General features: G+C 43.2%; 1 protein-coding gene and 1 non-coding gene across 4 annotated transcripts; both read left to right on the top strand.

Moving 5' to 3' along the window:
* The first annotated feature begins 83 nt into the window (after positions 1-83).
* Positions 84-19,151, top strand: LOC114103099 (uncharacterized). Of its 2 annotated transcripts, XR_011705496.1 has the most exons (3): positions 92-172; positions 9,465-9,686; positions 14,465-19,151. It is a non-coding gene; the product is annotated as an uncharacterized protein (transcript). The 2 variants fall into 2 exon arrangements; XR_011705495.1 differs by lacking the exon at positions 9,465-9,686 and having other exon boundaries at positions 84-172.
* A 4,395-nt stretch (positions 19,152-23,546) lies between these two features.
* Cox6a2 (cytochrome c oxidase subunit 6A2) lies at positions 23,547-24,568 on the top strand. Of its 2 annotated transcripts, XM_071605571.1 has the most exons (4): positions 23,547-23,652; positions 23,873-24,009; positions 24,126-24,241; positions 24,542-24,568. In XM_071605571.1, exons 1-3 carry the CDS (start codon positions 23,580-23,582, stop codon positions 24,207-24,209), a joined length of 294 nt encoding a protein of 97 aa, XP_071461672.1. In that variant the 5' UTR covers positions 23,547-23,579; the 3' UTR covers positions 24,210-24,241; positions 24,542-24,568. The 2 variants fall into 2 exon arrangements, with proteins under 2 accessions (XP_071461672.1, XP_027804175.1); XM_027948374.3 differs by lacking the exon at positions 24,542-24,568 and having other exon boundaries at positions 24,126-24,253.
* The last annotated feature ends 324 nt before the right edge of the window (positions 24,569-24,892 follow it).

Here is a 24,892-nt window from a genome sequence, read left to right as displayed (position 1 = left end):
TGTTAACTCTTCTCCCGGTATGTCCTTGGCAGCGACCGCCCTTCTTCCTTTAGCCCTGCTTTGATAGTCGGGGCCCCGAAGTCCGGGCTGATGGACTCCTGGAACCCCGAGCCAGGCCGACAGTGTGACGTTCCTGACAGCGGCTGCGGATGGAAAGCTCTCGCTCGACCAGGTGAATGAGAGGGTTAAACCTACCGAGAAGGTTCGCAGCCTCTTCCTAGAGGGGCACAGGCTTGTGGACCTTTCCGTTTCCGGTGCTGGACCCCTATATCTTACCCTTGCTCTGGGTTTGCTTGTGAGCAAAGTAACTGACGTCTAGGAAACGGGCACTCTTCACTCGCGATGGAATTGACGGCGCCTTATGTGGCTAGGGATAATCCGGACGTGGTGGAGCTTCAGGGGAATAGAACATCAGGCTACCGGGGAGCCCTCCGGTTGCCCCTGCGTTGCGAAATTGTGCAGCCTGAACAGCCCTTTCTGGTGTGGCCGGAGCAGCCAGCCGCTCAGGAAATGCTGCTAGGCCTGCAGTACTTATATAGGTCAAGCTCTGCCGCTGGGGAGGAAGAAGCTTCTGCCAAGACCAAATGGCCCTACAATCTCAAAAATCCTCCAATGCCAAAATTGTGGCATTTGAAGGCAAAATTCATCATCAAAGCAGTTACAGAGTGACAAATATGGTAAAAGCTTCCGATGTGACTCAGATTGGCTTAAGCAACCCTTTTGTATGGCACGGAGGAAGGTTGCCCACACAAATCTCTTTCTGCTAGTAAAACAGTGTGTACTGGAGCCAGGAGGTAGGCTTCTCAAAGCACTCCGGTACTCTGTGCTCAAGCAGAGAGTCCATTTTCTTCTCATAGCTACTTGTGTTCCTGGACTAGGCACAAAATGGCCCTTTTGAGGTTGAGAAGGGTTATCTGTCTCGAGGACCTAATGCCTACTCCTATAGGATAGTCCTTATATCATCCCCAGGCCTCTGGTCCCCTACCCCCAAATTTTGGCACTTTTAATCAGGCTTGCAGCATCTAGTTCTGTGCCCACAAAGAAGAGGCTGGAGGGAAGGAATATGAAGTGATCCACCCTCAGCTTCTAGCACAGAGGGCCCAGGTTTGCCTCTTCCCTGCTGTGTGATCTGTACCTCTTCTGGGCCTCGGTTTTTTTTGTTTTGTTTTGTTTTGTTTTTTCCCCTTAATCTGTAAAATGGATGATGAGGGCTACCTCACAAGGTTGTAGTGAAGATTCCATGGGTATACCTATCTCCAGTGCATACCTAATAGGCTCTCAATAAATAGTTGCTATGATCTGGTCCTGTTTATACTACTTACTAGTAATCTTTGGGCCTCGGCTTCCTCAGAATTGCATTGAGCAAGTGTCAAGTATTATAAATGTACCTACATACAAATATTGTGGATATGGTACAGGGGAGCATGGAAACAGGATTTGTTTACAAAATCCCTTTCAGAGAACTGAAAGCTAATCTCTCACATTAGGGTAAATATCCCTGGGCCCCCTCTCCTCTCCAGTGGCAGAAAACAGGTCCTGACCAGAAAAGGAAACAGACCTCAGAAGCAGGAGGTACAGCTTGATCCAACAGCATTTATCCAGCATTTACTGTTCTCTGAGCTGGGAGTAGGACCATGTGACCGGTACTTAGACCACAGATGGCAAATACATCTATTTGGTCCCTCACTGTGTGTGTTATTTAAATAACATTTAAATCAGGAGACTTCACAATCTATATTTCTGCGGGAGGGGATTGTTTCTTTGTGTGTTTTTTTTCTTTTAAGTAAAAGATTCAGCAACATTTGATCATAACACATAATCTGTCGAGTTATGTCTATTCCACACAGTCCCAACCACTCCTTATATCCCTGACTCAACATATTTCCTTTGTGTTACTCATCTGACCTCTACAGAAGACATTTGGGGTTACAGTCCCCAAACACTATCACGGGTGAGAAAGATCTTCTATCACTTCTTGCTCCCTATCCTCCTATTTCCTTTCCCCTTCCCCTCACCGCCCCCTCCCCCAGTGACAGACTTGAACCTGTCTGTCTTCCTGCTCCCCATCCATAGTTGTCCCCTAAATTGAGCCCTGTATGGTGATTTCAGTCTATTATTAAAGCTCCTTTCCCAATTTAAAAGATGGCAGAGCAGACTCATGTGCTTTGGTCAGAGGTCAGAGTACTGGGCCCTGTAGGCCTCAAGGAGATGTACCTGCCACATCCCAGACCGTCCTCACTGATCCACCATGCGGGCTGCGCAATGGTTTCATTAATGAGGTTCTTGGCATAAAGTTAGCTAGAAGAGATCGAAATAAAACACACAGTCTCAGTTACCTTATTCTATTGCCAGGTCCAAGACGGCTCCCCTCTCTGGCTCCAACCTCTAACCGCCCAGCAGGGCAGCAAGGATTACTCAGGGCTAGCAGGAGAGAGAGAGAGTGAACACACCAGGGAGTAGCCTTTTATTGGGGAACAAGAAATTCAGGGGATAATTCCATCCAATGAAGGTTGAGGGGGGACTGCACTCCAAGGTCAGGGTCAGTGATTGGGCCCCCGGGGTCAGTGGTCAGTCACACCCCCACGCGGACGGGTTCTCTCATCAGGAAAGGGCCGGGGAAGTTCCGACACAGCCAGAACGCCTCAGACCCTTAACGGGAGCTGCCCAGTCACGTGTCAGGATGGCTTCCCACATATTCCCCCTTTCTAAAAAATGAGGCGGCGGTTCACTCTTTGGAGTTTCTGTATTCTTGTTCCGAAGACTCGCCATCCTATAATTACAACACAAAAGAGAATTAACAGCAAAGAGAATAATCCAATAATGTACCAGGCCGAGTGTTTAAGAATATTTCCAGGGTTGAATCCATTCAACTCCTTTAATATTTGGTTTGCCAGAGAAGAAGGATCTGAAAATTCAGCTCTATTATTTTGAATGTCTTGGATATGGTGATGAAGTTCCAGAATATCCAAGCTATTATTACTATTTTGCCAAATACCTAACAAATGGTTTTTAACCTTCTCCCAATCCCAGAGAGAAGCATTGTACTTGGCAGCTGTAACACAAACATACTTATAATTGGCATGGCATTTAAGCCTTTCCTTAAATTTTAAGGCTGAAAGTTCATTACCTATGTCTATAACAGTCGCTTCTAAGGCATTTAATTTAGTCTCAATCCTTTCATCAATATTTACTTGATTACGCAGAGCCTTGGAAGTATTTTGAGCTAAATTATTAAGAAATTTTGCATGCTGAATATTCTGAGACAATGTCAGAGACGCAGAGACAGTTGAGGCAATAAAGGAGACTAGCGCCAAAACACCAACAATTATAACTCCAATAGCACGTTTAGGTCTTGCTAACTGGGCATGAATTTGCTGCAAGACTTGTAAACCAGTATCAGCATACCATGGCTCTGAAATATTAGCAGGTAATAAAACGAAAGAGGGCTGATGAAGTATCAGCACTCCTTTTCCTCCATTATACCTAGTAATACAATTGGTTAGGTTGCATTTATTACAAGTAGCAATATATCTGTCATCTATCCATTTAACTTTTACATTTCCAATAATTAAAACATAAGGAGATTGGACACAGGCTCGTAAGCCATAGCAAGATCCCTCTTTACAGTTCTTGCCAACAAATTTTGGTAAAGGTTTGTCTGTAAAATGTAAGAATTCTGAGGCAGCAACTAAATGCCAAATATCTTTCTGAACACCTCCTTTACTATAAGTCAAAATATTACTAACAAATCCTGTAGGAGTCATAGCAGAATTTCTTCGTAATTGTCTTTTATCAATTTTTGGAGACCAGTCTAAAATATACCCACTATCTTTAGACACCTTATATTGTACAGGAAAGGTATTTACACAATCCATCCATCTAGGAAAGGTGCCAATCTCAATTGTAGAACTATTTGGACAGTGGGGTATCCGTGGAGGTTTTGCAGAAATGACTGGCTTGTTATGGGAAAGTCCCATCTTAATTACTGATCTAGTATAAGGTCTTAAGTCCCCATAAAAAGAATTATTTGTCAGTCTAGGTCTACCAATCGCTGTCTTTTCTTCGAATGATACTTTCAGACAGCCAGCATGTTTATCGTGTGACCAACACAAAGGTAATTGGGCACTGTAGCCAGAATAATTAAATCTAGTCACATGATTGGGAGTAATATGAGTATCTGTAAATCCTCCCATCATGAATGAGTCATTAGTAAATACTGGAATAGATTCTCCAGTCCACACAGCTGGGTGTACCAGGGGTGGATCTGGGAAATATGTCCAGTAAGTGTCTACTTGATCCCCCTTTACCTGACAGCCCAACAGGGCAATTACTGTTGCTACCATCATCACTGGGGTCCTGTTCTCTCCTAGGTGTCGAAGTATTCGGGAAGCCTGGGTTGTTAGCTTCTTCACGTCTTCCCATGAAATCAGCTTTTCGGCTGGGTCAATCTGGTCTTTCTTCATCCTTTTCCGATATCTCCTCCTTCTGGATAGGGGCTCCTATTTTGGGGAGTCACAAACCTATCCCCCCCCCTTTAATTTTTGTAATTGAAGCTTAATAGATAAATGAGCTCGTTCCACAATGGCTTGGCCTTGAGGGTTATAAGGAATTCCTGTTTTATGATTAATTTTAAACTCTTGGCAAAATTGTTGAAAAGAAGAGCTTACATAAGCTGGAGCATTATCTGTTTTAATCTGCATAGGGCACCCTAAAACAGAAAAAGCTGCTAAGCAATGAGAAATTACATGTTGAGTATTTTCCTTAGTACGTGCTGTGGCAAAAATAAATCTAGAATAAGTGTCCACTATGACATGCACATAACATTGTTTACCAAATTGAGGAATATGAGTTACATCCATTTGCCATATTTGATTTGGTTTTAACCCACGGGGATTTACCCCTGATGGCAGAGATGGAGTGTGAATAACACACTTAGGGCATTGGCTTACAATCTGACGAGCTTGTTCTCTAGTAATATTAAATTTTTTACGTAAGCTAGAAGCATTTTGATGATGCAAGGAATGGGAAGCTAGTGCACAGTCATATGAAGACATCTGTTGACAAAAAGTTACTAATTTATCAATCTTGTTATTACCTGAAACTAAGGGTCCTGGAAGATTAGTATGAGCCCGTATGTGCCCTATGAAACATGGGTACTTTCGCATTAGCACTGTCTTTTGTAAATTATGAAATAACTCAAATAACTCTTGTGATGAAGTATACCCAATAACTGAAGTTTCAATATTTTTAGTAACTCTGACTGCATATAAGCTGTCAGAATAAATATTAATAGGCTCATTAGAAAAGTAATTTAAGGCACAAATCAGAGCTTGAAGCTCTGCTCTTTGGGCAGAAGTATAAGAAGTTTGTATTACCTCTGTGTGAACATGACTATAAAAACCTGCTTTACCTGAGTTAGAACCATCCGTGAACACTGATAAAGCTTCATCTATAGGATGTGCACGTACAATCTTTGGAAAAATAAGTGACGTTAATGATGCAAATTGTATAATCTTATCACGAGGATAATGGCTATCTGGGCGCCAATTCCACCATGCGGGCTGCGCAATGGTTTCATTAATGAGGTTCTTGGCATAAAGTTAGCTAGAAGAGATCGAAATAAAACACACAGACTCAGTTACCTTATTCTATTGCCAGGTCCGAGACGGCTCCCCTCTCTGGCTCCAACCTCTAACCGCCCAGCAGGGCAGCAAGGATTACTCAGAGCTAGCAGGAGAGAGAGAGAGTGAACACACCAGGGAGTAGCCTTTTATTGGGGAACAAGAAATTCAGGGGATAATTCCATCCAATGAAGGTTGAGGGGGGACTGCACTCCAAGGTCAGGGTCAGTGATTGGGCCCCTGGGGTCAGTGGTCAGTCACACCCCCACACGGACGGGTTCTCTCATCAGGAAAGGGCCGGGAAAGTTCCGACACAGCCAGAACGCCTCAGACCCTTAACGGGAGCCGCCCAGTCACGTGTCAGGATGGCTTCCCACAACTGAGTTATTTTGGGAATCAACAAGCAAACAAGTGTGGAAGCACTCTTAAATGCTAAGGCCTGAGTGGAGTGGGAAGGGTTGGGAGTGAGTAACATTGTCTTCCTAGGATGGCTGGTCATCTGTCTAGTTCTGGACATAAGAATGATTGTGGTACAGTTATAATTCTGTTGATCTCATAAAGATCTGGAATCTAGGTTCCCCCATGTGAGTCTAGTGGATCATGCAAAAGCTGGTGCTGTGGGGTTGCATGTGGCCATGGTCTGACAACAGGAGTCCTACTTATCACTAAGCTGAACTGGTAAGGCAGGTACTTTTGGAGTACTAGCGAGTGTTATTGTGGTGTTATAGGATGCTGGAGCAGTGCCCCCTTACCCCAGGACAACTCCCTTCTCAGGACTTGGCCATAAACATACTCCAGGAGCATAGGGACTGTGTATACATTGTATCTGCTAAGTCCCAGCATCCATATGGGCAGGCACAGAGAGTCCTGAGAAAGGCCTAATTGCTGCCTAGCAGCTTCTCTTCCCTGGGATGTGGGTCTGATGAAGAAAAAGTTAATCCTCCCACTCCCCAATGTCAGCTTCTCTTCAGGGAACCTAACCATGGATCCCTACCTATAGGATTGTAAATAGGTTTCTCTAGGAGTCTCCCTCTCTTGGGATGTTTATATCCCTGTGGTAGGCTTTCAAGGCCAGACAGGTTCCTTTAAAAAGAGTTGTTTCTTATATTTTGAAACTTTCTGAACTCTGTAGAATGTAACTACACACTTAATTGCTATGCCAATTAACTACTGTCTAAACTATAACCTCTTAGGCTTTGTTCTTAGAAATATAGTTCTTAGGGAGAAAAACTCAAGTCATCTTGAGTTGCTGCTGCCTGTGTTGAAGGTCATATCGCAATAACACTCACTAGTGTTTTACTGTCTTGTTCTACACCTCTGAACTTCTTATCATAAATTTCCTTTGCATGGTCTTTGGTCTCACAGGCCAAGAATTCAACCCCCCTAATCTTGTAATAGTTAAGAAATGATGTCAATTTTCCTATAAAAGCCCTATGTAACCTCACCTCTGGTCCCAGAACTTAAGAGCACTAGCTCCTCTCAGTCTACAGGCAACTCTCTGAGAGGTGCTTGGTCTCTTGCTGAGTGCAATTTCCATAACAAGTCTATTTCCCAAGGGTGTAGAAGAAGAGGGGAAGACTGTACCAGGAATGGATGAGCTGGCTTAAGACCTGCCCACCTCCTACCCCAGCCCAGCCAAAAGGCTGAAGTTCCCAGAGCAGTTAACTTCTGCATGGGGGGCAGGGGAATGCCTAGGAAAGGGCAAAGACAAAGGGAAAGGGCAAAGGGGATCATTTGGAAATAGTATTGTGGGCAAGAGGATTGCTGACCAGATTCAAGGCCAACAAAAGAGGAGTTTGGGGATTTTCTGACCCCTCAGCAACCCATGAAGGGTAGGGGAGAAGTCCTTAGCAAGAAGTCCAGGAATGTGACAACCCCTTCTGACCTAATAAGATGCTTCCCTCCCTACCCTGGCCAAGTTTAATCCTAGGAGTGTGAAGATCTTTGAGAATGTCTAAGGTAAGTCCAGGTTTGGGGGCTGGAACTCAAAAGTTATGACTCTACTTCTGGGAAATGTCCCCTCCTCTTTCCTTCCACTGCTTCCCCACACTGTCTTCTTCAGATCAAGGACATGCTGCCTGTCACCTTCCTTGACTCCCAGACCCACTTCAGCCCTTGTGTTATAGTTGCTCAGAGTTGGAAGGGAGGAGGCAAGAAACAGAAGCTCCATCTGGGGTCATGATGGTGAAGAACTTGATGATGAGGACTTTCATGTATTGAAGCCAGAATTAAAAACAGTCAGTCAGTACAGGTAGGTAGATGATCCTGATTGGATCTGGAGTGAAGGCCACTTGGGTCTGGCAAGTTGGAGACCACCCCTGTGAAATTGAAATGTTAATGCCTTGAGAGCTCTTTCTCCACCTTTATCAAAATTACCTGCTCCTGCTCCAACCTGTTGCTAAGGTAACCTGTTCCAGGGATTATTCCTCCCTACAGGGAGTTGTAAAAGTTGTTAATTAATGCATGGGCCCCCCTTCCTGCCTGGATCACTCTACTTTGGCCCATCCAACCCATCTGCTTCTCACCTTTTGGCCATTCCATAGGAGCATCTCCTGAACCTAGTATGCTCCTGAGCCTAGTCATGTATACAGGAAGGAGAGAGATAAGAAGGAAGAGAGCAGGAGAACAAAGAAAATCTAGGATGTATAAAAGGCAGTATGCTCTCATTTCTTGGGATACCAGCTCTGGCCTCTTCATCCATCCCAGAAGAAGTCTGTATTACCTCTTTTTAAATAAACCTTGCTTTGTATGCTTGCCTCTGCATGCTTCTCTAATGTTATACTTAAACACGTGAGGAAGCAGAACTTGTCATCAATACCAGTGATATCAGTGTGACCTCTCCAAGACTTGCCAGCCTTCCCCATCCAGAATCCAGCTAAGCTCCAGGAGTGATGTCAAGGAGGCCTCTGGGAAATCAAAAATCAGAGTTCTCCAAGCACATGTACTCAAACTCATACACTCAACTCCCAGAAAAGGTCTTAATCCCATTAAACATTTTGTATTATGAGGGCTGGAGACAACTCAGTTGGTAGAGTACTTGCCTAGCATGCATGAAGCCCTGGTTTCATTCATACCCAGTCACAACAACAACAAAAAAACAACCTCTTTTTTATGAAAGAGTACCTGTAAAAATCATTAAGAATACAATTAGAACTGAAGTTGTGGCAGTGGGGACTTAAAAGTCTGATGTCATCCTGCTGTCAGTCAAAAGTCAAGAGGTGGACCTGGGCAGGACTCTGGAAATGTTTCTGGGATCCCTAATAAAATTGGAGTGTAGGGGAGGCACATTGTCCCTTTTCTGAGAGGATTCACTCTCTCCCCTTGAGAGTGTTCCCTTTAATAAACTCATTCCTGTTACTTTGATCGACATGTCTGAAATCTTTCTGAATTGATTCCAAAAATTGGGGTTTGAAGTAGGGTCTTCATGCTGCCCCAGTTTCCTGGAAGGCCCCAGTTCTGTAACAAAAGTAAAGGTTGAAGGGTTGCACACCCCACTCTCCTTGTGGCTAATAGCCAAGGAAGTTAAGACAGGTTTCTGATTAACATAGCCTGGCTAAATCTACTTAGGTATATTACCTGACTTCCCCTGGCTCCACAACACCTTTATTCTATTTATTTATTTTTTTGTGGTGCTGGGGATCGAACCCAGGGCCTCACACATGCTAAGCAAGCATTCTACCACTGAGCTACAGCCCCAGCCCCATTACCTGGTTTTTGTTTCTATTAATTGTAATTGCTTTTATAGGACTGGCAGAGAAGCAATCTAGCTGTTTCTCCCCAGTTTAATCAAACTGCATAAAATTCATTTTTTCCCTTTCCATCCTTTGCCTATTTCCTATGCAGGCATGTGGAGGAATCTGGCCAACTGGAAACCAAGCAGGATTCCTAGGCTAAGCTGCTGATAACAGACTGAGGCTGGTGTGGGGCACAACTGGCCCAAAGTATCTTAGAATGGGTGGCAAAATTCAGACTATAAGAGTGCTGCCCATTTGAAACCCAATTCCTGATTCCAGGACTGAGATGTGGCTCCCAGAGCTGAGGGTACTTGGCAGATGCAGGAATAAGGTAAAAGTGAAGCACTAATCTCTCGTGCAAAATTTAAGTGGCTGCCAAAATAGCAGTCAAGAGAAATAATACTTTAATGCAAATTTTAAACAATCAGCAAACCACAGCCTGTGCACTTATTTTGGTAAATAAATTTTATTGGATGTAGGGCCAGCCAGGCATTATAGTGAGGCCAGTAAGTCAGGGTCATGAAAATGCAGGGTAGAATAGTCTCTTAGAATTTAGGTATTTTATTCATTATTGGTTTTTTTTTTTGTTGTTGTTGTTTTGTGTTTTTTTTTTTTGCAATAATTTTTGAGCTATTGAAATTAAAATGCTGTTTATATTGATTACTAAGTCTCCTTACTCCCAGACTGAGGGACTCCAGGGACACTCTACTCCTAATCTAATCCCCACCACTTCTTATTTTTTGAGACAAGGTCTCACTAAGTTGCCCAGGGTGGCCTCAAACTTGTGATCCTCCTGCCTCAACCTCCCAAGTTGCTGGGATTACAGGCATGGGCCTCTTTGCCCACATTAATTACTTAAGCTTTTTTTGGCGCCTCCTTAAATTCTGTGCCAGAAGTCCATGTGCCAAGTGCCAAAGGTCAATGCCTCATCTCACCAAGAGATTACATTCCAGCAACCCAGTGTTCCCCTTCAACCTGGGCAAACCTTCTCTGCTTCCTGGAAGGCTTTTCTGTCTGGTGCCTCGCACTTGTCCTGATTCCCTGGTGAACCAACCCTCTAGAAGCTCAGTGGCAGCAGCGCACTCCGGGAGGGGCGGAGCTGTCGCGTGCGCATAGCTCAGACTCCACTTCCCGGCGCCCGTGCGTCACTTGTGTGTGATGTGACCTGCTCAGTGCAGCTGGGAGGATCCCTAACTGACGTGGCCTAATGTGGTGCCCAGGGATCTACAATTTTTCCCTTGAGGAAAGATGGCTCCTAGTTCTCCCTCTTCTTGTTAGGGGTTGGAACAGGGCGGGTCTTAGGCAGCTCTTCGCGGTGGTGGTGCACGGACTGCCCTGAACACTTCGTCCAACTTGGGAATCCAGTGGGAAAGGAGGGGAAAGTTCTTGGGGGAAAAGAGATGAAAGCAAGGCGGCCGGAAATGGAGCTCCCCTGCCTGGGGCTAACTGAGGATGCTCAGGACTCTCTGTGGGGCTGTGGGGACCTCCACAAGGTTGGCCTTAAGACGCCCCAGTCAACCTCCCGCTCCCAGGGCCCTTTGTGGTGACTCCCTTCCCAGTAAGCCCACGAAGGCTGCCGCCAAGGGTCCTTCGCCTTGTTCTCTCCCCTCTTGGCACTGCTAGGGTGCGGAGCTAGGGTCCGATCCTCTCAGGAGAGAGAGGGTGACTAGCTCCCGCTTGACTACAACTCCAGGAGGCAGGCAGCCATGGGTAAGAGTGAAGGGCAGCCGCCTGGGCTTGATGCCTGCTACCTGAAGAAAGGGGGCATTTGTGAACACGTGCCTTTGCCAAGGCCCCAAGTCCTACCACAAGAACGTTTAGAATCTGCGCAAACACATTGGAGTGTTTCAGCTTACCATCTACATGCTCTTCCTGGAGCCCAGTTATCCCATGATCTTGTCCGTTCCCCGCTGTAACATATCCTAAATGGTAACCTGCTGCAACGCACCCCCACCTGGCCTTGGAATCACGACCTCCTACTACTGGCCCAAGTCCTTCATGGGATTCAGCCCTTAGCCCCACCACTGCCAGCCCCTGCATATATAGAGGCCTAGACCCCCACTTTCTGACACGCGTAGCTTTTTCTCAAAACTTCCACCACATCATTGTGACCAAAAGTTTGTTACCTATGGTAAGGTTAAGTTTTGCCAAATGTGGCATTTATACACAATGGAGTATTACTCAGCACTAAAAAAATGACAAAATCATGGCATTTGCAGGGAAATGGATGGCATTAGAGCAGATTATGCTAAGCGAAGCTAGCCAATCCCTAAAAAACAAATGTCAAATGTCTTCTTTGATATAAGGAGAGAGACTAAGAACAGAGCAGGGAGGAAGAGCATGAGAAAAAGATTAACATTAAACAGGGATGAGAGGTGGGAGGGGAAAGGGAGAGAGAAGGGGTATTGCACAGAAGATGGAAGGAGACCCTCATTGTTATACAAAATTACATATAAGAGGATGTGAGGGGAAAGGGGAAAAAACAAAACAAGGGAGAGAAATGAATTACAGTAGACGGGGTAGAGAGAGAAGATGGGAGGGGAGGGGGGATAGTAGAGGATAGGAAAGATAGCAGAATACAACAGTCACTAGTATGGCAATATGTAAAAACGTGGATGTGTAACTGATGTGATTCTGCAATCTGTATACCGGGTAAAAATGGGAGTTCATAACCCACTTGAATCAAATGTATGAAATATGATATGTCAAGAGCTTTGTAATGTTTTGAACAACCAATAATAAAAAATAAATAAATTTAATTTAATTTAATTTAAAAAAAAGTTTTGCCATTATCTTATGGTTGAGTCCAGCCTTAATATCCTGGACCAATCCATTTTGCATGATACCATTTATATGAAATTCAACAATAGGCGAAACTAAATTTACCCTGACGTAAAAGAAGAATAAGCTGTGGAGGTAACTGAGGATGAGCTTAGCCTTTTAACTCAAAATTTCTCAACCTTGGCAATTACTCCTGGTGCATCCTGGGTAAAATAATTTTTTAAAGGTCCTGGGTAAAAATTCTAACGGGCACCCAGGGTTGAGAAGCACTGCTTTAAACTTGGTCTGGAAGCAGCCTTAACATCCCAATGTACTGCTCAAATTGTAACATATTCTTTGTGTTCCCTGTAGGGAAAACAGGAAGCACTAACCTAACAATAACAAACATGTCTGATAACCTGTACAAGATAATTGAGAGAGGAAACAAACCAAAAAAGACCAACTTGAAAACTTGATAATCTAGGAACAAATGGGATAAATAAAGCCTGGTCTAGACTAGTGACAGTGAATATAGGAAGGGACAGCTATAATAATACAGAAAGAATGACAAGTTGTGATGGTTAACTAGATCAAAAATTTTGGCAGACAGTGGCACTGTAATTGTCACGAAGATTAATGTCACTATCATGTCCCTGCTGGTTTCCACAGGAGAGTTGCCAGGATTACTTTGGTCTTCCTAGGGGCTCTCAAAACCATGAAATGGGTCATGGTCATTGTGGCTAGATCAGTCTTGGATACTAGCAAACAGACCGGCAGTTCTTACTATTTTATAAAAGTTTCTGCTTTATGGAAGCCAGAGTCCCTTTCTCATATGGGGCGGCAGCTACACTCCTGGGAATAATTTCTACACAAAAGATTCAACAAGAGAAAAAATGACCTCTTCGCAGTGCCATGAAGATACTAATGACAGCATTCTCTGTGCTAATGATGTATTCCCACAATAATGGAAATGAATAAAATACAATACTCATGTTTGTTGCAGCACAATTCACAATCTCTAAATTATGGAATAAACCTGTGAATGGATAAAGAAAATGTGGCGTATGTATCCATAATGGAGTTTTTCTCAGCCATAAAGAATGAAATTATTACAGAATTATATGTATAAATATGAAAAAATACAATAATCAGAAAATGTTCATAAGTTAAAAAAAAAGAAAGAAAGTACACATCATTTTGGAGAGTTGTGAAGTTTAATCAATGTGGAAACTCTTAGGACAGTACCTGGCACATAAGTACTTTATAAGTATTAGTGTTTTAAACTGTTGGTTTTATTTATAATTTAATAAAATCTTTCAAAATAATTGATTAGTCAGCACTGATACTCCTGTCCACTATATATCTCAGAAAAGTTTACCACATCTTTGCTCACAGCTTTAATGAAATATAAATTTCATATAAAGGGCACCCATTTTGAGTGTATGATTTCATCATTTTGATGAGTGTATATATTTGTGTAACCACCATCTCAACTCCTCAAAAGAACCATCAAAGTTCTTTTCTGCAGTCCGCTGCTCCCTCCCGACCCAGCTCTTAGATAACAACCATTGGTCCTGCTTTCTGCCTCTATAAATTTAGTTTTGTCAAATTTCATATAAATGGAATCATAAAAAATGGAACACATTATATACTAGAAATCTGATAACCCCAGTTGATACATTAAAATAAATCCTACAATCAAGAAGCATTGATTCCCAGTTCTCAGGAGGCTAGCCTCAGTGATTTAGTGAGGCCCTAGTAACTTAGCGAGACCCTGTCTCAAAATAAAAATTAAAAAGGGCCCGGAGATCAGGGCTGGGGATATAGCTCATTTGGTAGAGTGTTTGCCTTGCATGCACAAGGCCCTGGGTTCAATCCCCAGCACCAAAAAAAGGGGGTAGTGGGAATGTATCTCAGTGGTTAAGCACCCCTGGGTTCAGTTTTCAGTACCAAAAAAAAAAAAAAAAAAAAAGCCACATTGATTATATGATTCTGAAAGCAAAGCCTCCTTTGCAGCAGCTTTTTTGTTTTGTTGCTTTGGGGTTTTATTGTTGTTTGGAGAGGGCTACTAAGGATTGAACCCAGGGGTGCTTTGGTGCTACAGCACTTTTAATTTTTTATTTTAAGATAGAATCTTGCTAAGTTGCTGAGAGTTATGCTAAATTGCTGAGGCTGTCCTCCAACTTGCTATTATCTTGCCTCAGTCTCCCAAATTGCTGAGATTACAGGCATGTACCACCATGCTCAAATCCTTTGCAGATTTATAGTAAAACTGCCTTATATAGTTTACTTTCCCTCTCTGAAGAGAATTATGGTGCGGGAATCTGAAATCTCTATTTTCTTCCACAGGAATTGGGAACAACAATGAGGACAAGCTTATTCATGAGGAAGGACACTGTGATGGAGAATATCAAGGGATATGCCCAAGAACAGTGTTACCTATTTGGGGACTCAGTCTCAAGAAACACATTCAGAATCTTAAATTAGGAAAATCTCAAGGCAACTGCTTGGTGCCATAGACTGCCAAAACTTTTGGGGCTGGGTACTACTCCCAGACTGTGAACTCACTGGCCACAGGAAACCTATGCCTGGTGAGAAATGTTACAGCTGCACTGATTGTAGCAAGAGTTTCCTGAACTCTTAACCCATCATCTTAACCCATGGGTTACTCTCTAACCCATCATCTTCAAAGTCATGTTTGTGAGAAGGCTTAATCCTGTTCCAACTGTGGAAAACATTTCAGCCAACATTCCAACCTGTTCCAGCATCAGCGGATTCACTAGAGAGATAAGCCCTACAAGTGCAGGTCCTATGAGATTTTGCTTAGAATGCATCCTTCATCCAGCACAGAAGGGTCCACACTGGCAAAAGGCCCTACCACTGTCCCTAGTATAGTAAGACTTTCAGTGAAGCTTCAAACTCATTAAGCACCAGAAAATCCACTCTGGAGAGAAACCTTATATCTGTGGGGAACATGACAAGGGCTTTATGGGCAGCTCTCTGCTGCTGGCTCAACAGGGAATGCATACTGGGTTGAAGTCCTATGTCTGTCCCCAGTTGAAGCTGATATGCCACCAGAGTCCATATAAGTCATGTATTTTCTGCTGCTCCATCTGGGGAGACAGCTTTAGTCAGAAGACCTCCCTTACTCAGCATATCTGCCTGCATACAGGGGAGAAGCCTTTTAAGTGTGGGGAGTGAGGGGAGAGCTTCAGCCTCCATACCATGCTCAACTACCATATTGCTTGGCACCAGCCTCAGGCACCCCCAGCCCAGGGCTCCAGCCACACCAGTCCTCCCCTTGCTCCAGCCCAGCAGAAGTTCAGGTCCTTCTATTTCCATCTCTTCCTATTCATACCCCTACTGCAACCTCCCTTTATCCTGCCCCCTCAAACACACTGACTGATTCTGCCGCCCACCCTACTCAGTCTCCAACCTCTGATCAGATCCATTTTCCTCAGATTCCTTACCTCACCCCATCCTTACACCTTCACTTATGTACCCATTTCCACTGCCCGGTATACATCAGATTTCCCCCATTCCTCCTCTACTCTCCTTTCCCAGTGCTGCATCTACCCCAAGGACACATGCAGAATCCAGATTCCAAGTTTATTCCTGTGGTGAACCAGAAGCAATGGCTGCCAAGTTTACCTGTTCTCAGTGTGGGAAGAGTTTCCCAGGCAATGCACCCATACAGATAAGCAGCCTTACATCTACTCTGAGTGTGGGAAGCGCTTTACCCAGAGTTCCTTCCTAATGCATCACAGAAAGATGCACTTTAGCCGAAAAACCACATCTTCGTGTGGAGTGTGGCTGGAGCTTCAATTCAGCAGTGTTCTCCTGATCAACCACAGGAGCATGCATTCAGGGGAATGGCCTTTTACCTGCCCCAGGTGCCAAGAGTGCTTCCAGGAGGCCTAGAAGTTGACCATGCACCATCAGACTACCCACCTAGCTACTCAGGAGGCTGGGGGTGATGAGACCCAGAAGCTATACAAGTGTGAAACTTGTGGGAAGAGGTTAGGCAACAGGCTACTCTGAATCAAAACTAGAGGACTCAATGCAGACTAATCCTATCCATTCTAACAACTGTGGGTGTGGCTTTAGAGCGCCAAACTCCACCACCATGGAACACACACTGGAGAGAAGCCCTACCAGTGCCTCCAGTGTGGGAAGACTTCCAACCAACCATCTAACCTTGCCAGACACCAAAGAACCCATGCAGTGCAGGTCTGAGTGAGACCTTGTATAGCTTCTCAGGTACACCTGTGGAACAGGCATACATTTCCTTTCCTCCACCCATACTAGATTCTAAAGGATTTTCTTTTACGTATCAGTTGTCCTCAGAAATGCTGGGGGTTTTGTATATTGGTGAGTTTTTTTTTCTTGTCATTGTTTTTGGGGTTCTCCCCCCTTTGAATTCTTTGCTCTCCTTTTTCTTAAATCTCACAGTCTATAGAGTAAAGGAATTAGGCAGATGGTAGACAAAGGTATATTATTGAAATATGTTCTTGGTATGGACATGAGCAATATAAAGTGATGTATTAATAATAATGGCTAATAGTAAATTATTTCTCTTATACCTTTCTTTTGGGGGGGGCTAAGAGCAGATTGAACCTAGAGGCACTGAGCTAAATCCCCAGCTCTTTTTATTTTTTCGAGACAAGGTCTCTGCTAAATTGCTGAGGCTGGTCTTGAACTCGTGCTCTTCTTGCCTCAGTCTCCCAAGCCACAGGGATTACAGCCACTGCACCCAGCTTCCTTTTGCCTAATTTCTCTGGCTAAAATTTCAAGTACTGTATTGAATAGGAGTGCTGAGAGTAGACATCCTGTCTTGTTCCTGACTTCAGAGGAAATTCTTCCTTTAGTTTTTTTTCATTTGGTATGATGTTGGCTTTTGAGTTTGTTATATATAGACTTTGTTATGTTTAGGCAAGTTCCTTCCTACTTTCTTCAGATTTTTTTTACATCATAAAAGGGTGTTGAATTTTGTCAAAAGCTTTTTCAGTATATATTAAGATGATCATGTTACTTTTGTCCTTGATTCTACATATGTGATGATTCACATTTATTGATTTGCATATGTTGAACCGTCTTTGCATCCCTGGAATTAAACCAACTTGATCACGACATATGATCTTTTTAATGTATTGTTGAATTCAGTTTGAAAGTATTAAGGATTTTTGCATCTATGTTCATCAGTAATTTTCTTTCCTTGATGTATCATCATCCAGTTCTAGAATCATCATGATACTGGTTTCATAGAATGAGTTTGGAAGTGCTCCTTCCCCTTCTACAACATGGAATAATTTGAGGAGCATTGGTATTAGTTCGTTTTTTAAAGGTCTTGTAAAAGGTATCTACAAATCCATCTGGTCCTGAGATCTTCTTTGTCAGCAGATTTTATTTTTAAAAAATATTTTTGTTTTAGTTGTAGTTGGACACAATACCTTTAATCTTATTTATTTACTTTTATGTGGTGTTGAGGATCGAATCCAGCGCCTCACATGTACTAGGCAAGTGCTCTACCACTGAGCCACAACCCCAGCCTCTGTCAGGAGACTTTATTATTGTTTTAATTTCACTGCCTGTTATTGGCTTGTTTAGGTTTTTGGTAGGTCATAGAATTTTATCCATTTCTTCTGTATTTTTCCAATTTATTAGAATTTAAACTTTCAAAATAGTTCCTAATGATCCTCTGGATTTCAGTTGTGTCTGTTGTATTTGTCTCTAATTATATTAATTAGGGTCTTCTCTCTCTTTTGCTTAGTTTGACCACAGGTTTATCAACCTTGGTTTTTATCTTACCTTTTCAAAGAACCAACTCTTTGTTTCATTGGTCCTTAGTGTTGTTCTTTTATACTCTAATTAATTTACCAGGTGGTCAAGTTTGTAAGGATTCTGGCTGTGGATATGTATAAGGCAGCATTCCTCTGGTGAGAAAACTCTTGGAGGGTAACAGGGGCTCTGTTATCTACATTTGGATATTCTACAGTTTCTCCCTGGAACTAGTAAGATGACTAATACATGCTCAGTGCCTAGCTGCTATGGTAATGTCCTTTGGGAGGAGGCTCTGTACTAGAGTCTTATCAATCTCAACCTTAATCTCAAACACTCAGCTTCTGGGAATAAAGGAACTCTCTTAGACAACACCAATGTGTCACTGCACCTAAATCTGCCCACAGAACAGTAACTATACAATGAGCAATATGTACTAATGACGTCAATGATCTAATGAAACCTATGGATATAGATAAAGCTGGCAGCTCAGATGAACAGCCCTTTTTATTTTGCCCCTGTTCCTTGCTTGCTTCTCTCTCTTTTTGTTTTTCTTTACACAAATTTTTATGCTAAGACACAGGTTTCTTTTATCATTATTGTCCTCCTGTGATACAAAGTGAACCTACTTAAAAGGTTAACTAAGGTGATTATGAAGGTGATGATACCCAATCTATGTCTTCCTGGTTACCCTGCCTGTCATTCAATGATTCTATGGTTATTCTACAGTGATAATAGAGAAAAGCAACTAAAAACAATGTTCTTTACTTGGGTCAGGTGCATTTCATCCACCAACTTGGAGTAATGAGATTACCACAAATTGCCAGATGGTCACATCAAATTTTTAGCAGCATCAGTGATAATAGAAAAAGGCCTTCAAAATATCTCTTTAATAATCAGCACTTGCTAATGCTGGTTTAGAAAATATCTGAGATTAATAAGCCATGATCTCAGGGCCCCTTTTATAATGTCTGGTCTAATGCACACAGCACATAGGATGTGAGACAAAAGTCTCACATGGAAATAGCCACTTCAACCTCTGTCCCATGGTTAATTCTAGTTCTGGCTTGAGTTCTACCAGTCATGAAATCAACTGAGCACAAGTGTGCAAATGTAGCCAGCTCAGCCAAAACCCTGAGTCCTCAGCATTAGATATAGATTTGAGGGAAACCAGGTTGTAGCATGTGAATTTATTTTGTAATGTAACATTATACTATTATGAAATGGAAAAAATAAAAGTATAAAGCCTCAACCATTACATATTTTGCAATTTAGGCTATCTCCCAATGTGTAATTTGTTTGACTAACTTTATTTTAATGAATATTAAATTCCCTCAAGTGCCCATTACATTTAATTCATTAAAGTCATACATACCCCAGAACATTTATCTATCTCCAAAAGAAGGCAAAAAATCCTCAATAAAACATGGATCACAGTACAGGGAACAAATTAGAAATTTGCTGATAAAAGTTTAGAGATATGCTGTAGTTTCACAGACTTTAGCAATAAACTAAGACTTAAAACCTCAACTCAAATTTATTTATTTTTGTGGTACTGGGGATGGAACCCAAGAGTGCTCTATCACTGAGCTACATCCCCAGCCCTTTTAAAATTTTATTTTTTTAAAAAATGTTTTTAGTTATAGATGGACACAATACCTTTACTTTATTTGTTTATTTTTCTTCATGTGTGTGCTGAGGATCAAACCCAGTGCCTCACTTGTGTTAGGCGAGTGCTCTACCACTGAGCCACAACCCCAGCCCTTAAATTTTATTTTGAGACAGGGTCTTGCTAAGTTGTCCAGGCTGGCCTCAAAATTGTAGTTCTCCTGCTTTAACCTCCTGAGTTGCTGGGATTACAGGCAGGCACTCCCATGCCTGACCCCATCTCAAATTGAGTTTTAAAAATGGAAGATTTGTTATTTTACATAACTGAAAATTCAGGGTACCGAAGTTTATCAATTCTGGCACATCTTTATTTAGGACCCAAAAAACAAGGCAAAATCTTTCCCCATCTTTTGGTCTGCTATTAAAAATGGTCTCAATATTGGCTTCAGTCTACTGCTCCAGTCTGAGGTTCCAGCAGCTCCATGTCTCAATAGTATAAGAAAGAAGTCCCAAAATTCATGACCCATAGACTTCAGTTCCTCCCTAAACCAATCACTCATAACCAAGAGAACAAAATGTTCTAATTGCCTAGGCCTGGATCATATGTCCCCTCATAGAGCTTGAGAAGGAAGTCAACCACAAATGGACTGTGAACTTGAAATAAAAGGTAGTAGTTTCACAAAGAGACTCTTTGGTATTATTATCAGAAGAAGAAGACATGGATATGTTAAATACAATAAATAAGAGTCCATTGGCCTGAGACTATTCCATTCTACCCAACAAACTACAATCGAATTTAATACGAAAACTACCAAAATCTAAATTGGGAGTGTTGTTGTTATTTGTAACAGCAAAATCTCACCCCTCCATAAGCAACCCAAATCCAGTCAATCACAGGCAACCAACTGTCAGGCAATGTTGAATAAAGGCAAATGCCTAACTATAACCAGTTAAGTTGTTTCTGTACTTCACTTTGCTATTCAGCCGATGAAAGCTCAAGGCCTACACTGCACAGGAGAGCTCTCAACACCTTTCAGTTTAGAGTGCTGCCCTATTCATGAATCATTCTTTGTCCAAATAAACTCTGTTATGTTTAATTTGTTTAAAGTTTTTCTTTTACAGATATATTGAGCACATGATACAAAATAATAGATGTCCATTATAACATGATTATAGGCCCTCCCTATGGTAGAGGGAGCTAACAACCCCTCTTGAGGCCTGTAATGTTTACAGCCCAGTTGTGCTAGGGTAGTGGGGTAGGTTGCTGAGAGACCAAAGAAGACACCTAAAGATGGGATGTGAGATATAAGGTTTACTAAGAAACACTTATGGGGAAGATCCAGTGGCAACAGTCTAGGTGCCTGGCCAGAAAGCTCAATGGCAATGGGGTGGACAGGTGCTTCTATTTCACAAGGTGCCTCCAGTGCTTCACCATAAAATAGTGCCTCTGACCCCCTTCGACACTTTGTAAAGTGAGGGCCAGCACTCCTTCTCCACAGCGCTCTGATACCACAAGAAGAGGGGTTGTATATATTATGCTACAGACATAGTGACATCATCAATTTAGCTTGCTTTTACCTGTGACCAGCATCCCAAGGAACTTGTTGTGAATACAAAAAAGCCACTTTGTACTGATAACACTAACTTGCCCTAATTTCCAGCATAAGAGAGAAAGCCAGTGTCCCTCAGGATAATTTATATCTGGATATTTGAGCCTAGACTCACTCTCATTGTTCCCTTAACCTGGCTAGGTTTTGGGGTATGGGGAGGGTCCCTTCAGGGACATAGTATTTTTATTGTCCTTTTCTTCAAAGATGACACAAGACCCTATCATTCTATTGTCATTATTGATTCTGTCTTGTTTCCAACTCTCTTTACTGTTCATCCTAGTTAACCCATGTTCTGTGTCATCATATAATTGTTTTTGTGGGACATTTCCAATTTCGAGTATTCCATTCTAGGACACCACACACAAAATTTATATTTAATAGATCATATGTTGTGGTTGATCTTGGCTTTGGAAAATCTAGTCATAGTATGAGTTGTCCCCAGGAAGAGGCATAAAAGAAACTGACAGAGTTGTCCCTCTGCCTTCACCACCAGTAGCTGAAGTATGTCTCACAAAGGATGGGAATGCTACTCACTGGGGTCTATTTAAAAACTGGAAAGTTTGTTCTTCCCTCTACCTAAAATAAAGAACAAATGAAACCTCTAGAACTTGGAAGCTTTGGCAGAAAACCAATTAATTTATGTGAGAGCGAACTTAAGAAATAATGGTGGGTACAAAGACTGCTGCCTAGAAAAGCTCAAACTACCTAAGTACAAGTCTTTGGGTACTTGGTCAAATGCACCACACGATGGCGACAGCAGCAGAGGAAAGTAGCAGCCCTTGGGGCATTAACCAAAGGGGTTGGAATTTCCAGTGAAGTGTTTGGTAACCATCAGCAAACAAACCTGAGGGGCTATTCAGGGAAGAAAGAGAACCTTCAAGCCTCCCCATTAAACACACCCCCTTGTCATTTCTGTTTCTTCAGGAGCTACAGTTGGCATATCTGAAGAGAAGGGATTTGATGGATTGTGAATAGAGGGAGATGCCAGGGAAATTTAAAGTCCCATCTCCACAGCTACTCCAAAGTCACTGGGAAAAGGCAACTGAAAGAATTCTATAGATCAGTGAGGGCTCAGGAATAATTTAGCCACACTATGTAACATTTGACCATTCAACAAGATTGAAGAAGAGAAGGGGTGGAGGGAGGGAGGACAAGAAGGAAGAAGGTGGTTCAGCTTAGAACCAACAGGAGGTACAGTTATAGAGCCCCTTCTTGAAATTGTACCTTCTTCATTTTTCTTAAATTCATATTCAGCATATCAGCTTTTGATAAATGTTGGAGGCATCCTGTTAAATTCTGAAAAGACATTTCTATAGGGTTAACCAAAAGAAGAAGGTTTAAACATTCATTAAATACATATTTTTAGAACATCTACTTCATGCCAGGTTCCATGCTGGGTGCTGAGGATATGACAGTGAACAAAGCAGATGTCATCCCTGCCTGGTCCGGTAGCTTTCTGGTGACCTGCCTTGATACAAGCTGCGTGCAGGCCTGCCTATGCTTTCTTTTTTCTCTCCAAAAAAGTCAGAGTGAAATAACGCACTTTGCAGAAGACATTTGTTAGATTTGTGGCTACTCAGAATTTTCTGAATAATTTTCCCATTTTTGAGGATTTTCCCCACAGTATAATTCCTGCCTGCCTAAGACAGAAGCCAGGACTCACCTTCCCAGACTTTCTTGCAACTAGATCACAAGCAAAATGACCAGGTATTGCCAATTGGTGCACCCACAGGATTTATTGATTAAAAAGAGAGCAACCTCTGGAAACAAACTTCACAAGGAAACCGTTTTCAAAACAGGGTGAGGATGGACAAATTTAGCTTCCCAAGGCTGTGTAAATGGAAGTTTTTGGCATCCAGGGTTCAGCAGTGGCCTTCAAAACGGTTCATTTCTCACTGTGCAGATTGAGGCCTCTCTGGCTGTACCAGAAATACCCTGAGCTAACTAAGATTGTCAGCTGCTTATCTTTCAAAACTAGTTAAGAGTTCTGTTCCTTGCAAGGAACTGTGATTAAAACATATATTAAATGACTGTTTTGTGTCAGACTTTAAACTGGCACACTTCTATTTTACTTAAACTTCATTAGAAAAAATAATTTAAGTACAAATTATAGATTTTACAGTTGGAAAAAAGGATTCAAAAAGACCCTTGATCTATTCTACAAATACTTATTAAAGGCCTACTGTGTGCCAGCCACTGGGAATATGGAATAAATTAGTTCTCCGCAACTATTTTAAAAGCAGCATATTGTACTTTACATGTCCCCTTGTCAAAATAAAAGACACAGTAAACCACCGCCTGGAGAGGATCTCCTTCCAGTCAGGCCCCACTTTAAATATAGAAGACCCCTAAAAATAGCCACCCAAGTTCGGACTCAACAGGTGATTGGCTCAAAAAAGGGGAGGAGAGCGTAAGCCTCAGTGAAGGAGAGTGGAAGGACAGTGCCATTCCCAGCTTCTCTTGCCACAATGGCTCTGCCTCTGAGGTCCTTGAGTAGGGGTTTGGCCAGCACAGCCAAGGGAGACCACGGAGGGGCAGGAGGTGAGTGGAGCCAGCGTGCCTGACCCTCTTGCTTACTGGTTTTGCCCACCTGGTTCCTATACACACACACACACACACACACACACACACACGCACGCTACTCACACCCCCCTAGCCTCCGGGCAACCCCCTACTCGGGCTAAGCGACCCCAGACCTTCCAAGGGCCTCCGCGCAGAGGCCTTGACCTTCTCTCTCACCCTCGCCTTTCCTCTCACCCAGCCGGCACCTGGCGCCTCCTGACCTTCGTGCTGGCGCTCCCCAGTGTGGCTCTGTGCACCGTCAACTGCTGGCTGCACGCAGGCCACCGCGAGCGCCCAGAGTTCATCCCCTACCACCACCTCCGCATTCGCACCAAGGTATGCGGGACCCAGAGGGCGGGCAAAGGGGGTGCGGGGACCCCCCCCCCGGGGGACCCCCCCCCCTGGCCGGGGCCGCTCTGACACTCTCTGTCCCTTCTCGGCTCTCTCTACAGCCCTTCGCCTGGGGGGACGGCAACCACACTCTTTTCCACAATCCCCACTTCAACCCTCTGCCCACGGGCTACGAAGACCCCTGAAGCCCCAGCGGACAATCCCAAGCACAATAAAAGTGTGAAAGTTTTGTGTCCTTAGGCTTTTTGGGGACAGCGGGAGCGAAGGGTTGGGTGGGGCCCCGCTGGGCTGCACCGATTGTCCTTGGCTCGGCCTGTCGGCTAGGCGCATACGCGGGCTGCGTGGTTGCTCTCGCGTGTTACTCCCAAGTTGCTGATAATGGCAGGTGCTCGAGGGTCCTGCGTGAGCAGGTAGGCAATCTCCGTCCCCCTCTCTTACCCATTAATATTTAGGTCTCTAGGCTGTACAGGGTTTTCACATAACTGAATCCAGATATAATTTTGTTCCTCTTCTCTAGAGGAGGAGCCTAAGATTCTCAGCGACTTCATTGTCTGCAGCTGATCAAAGGGAACCCAGGAGTGCAGACCTGAAGTAACTCTCCCCTGACACACCCAGGCCAAACTGACAGCATCTGTGAATCCTGGCTATCTACAGATAGCCCCAATTTCAAATGTGGGCCCTGCCTTCCTCTGTGTGAGGTGTCATGACCTAATTCTGGATTTGAAATATTTTGGTCATTCTCTATGATGCTTTTCTGTATTAGTCTGGAAATGAGATAGTCCTTTCTGGAAGCCTGGCTCTCCTGGATTTTGGGGCCCCATTCAAGGGAAACTTGGGTTCAAATGAGCTCTGACTGAACATTCCACCG

The sequence above is a fragment of the Marmota flaviventris genome, chromosome 19 (assembly GCF_047511675.1).
Source record: "Marmota flaviventris isolate mMarFla1 chromosome 19, mMarFla1.hap1, whole genome shotgun sequence".
NCBI lineage: Eukaryota > Metazoa > Chordata > Mammalia > Rodentia > Sciuridae > Marmota > Marmota flaviventris.
This window is presented reverse-complemented; position numbering and strand designations above follow the sequence as displayed.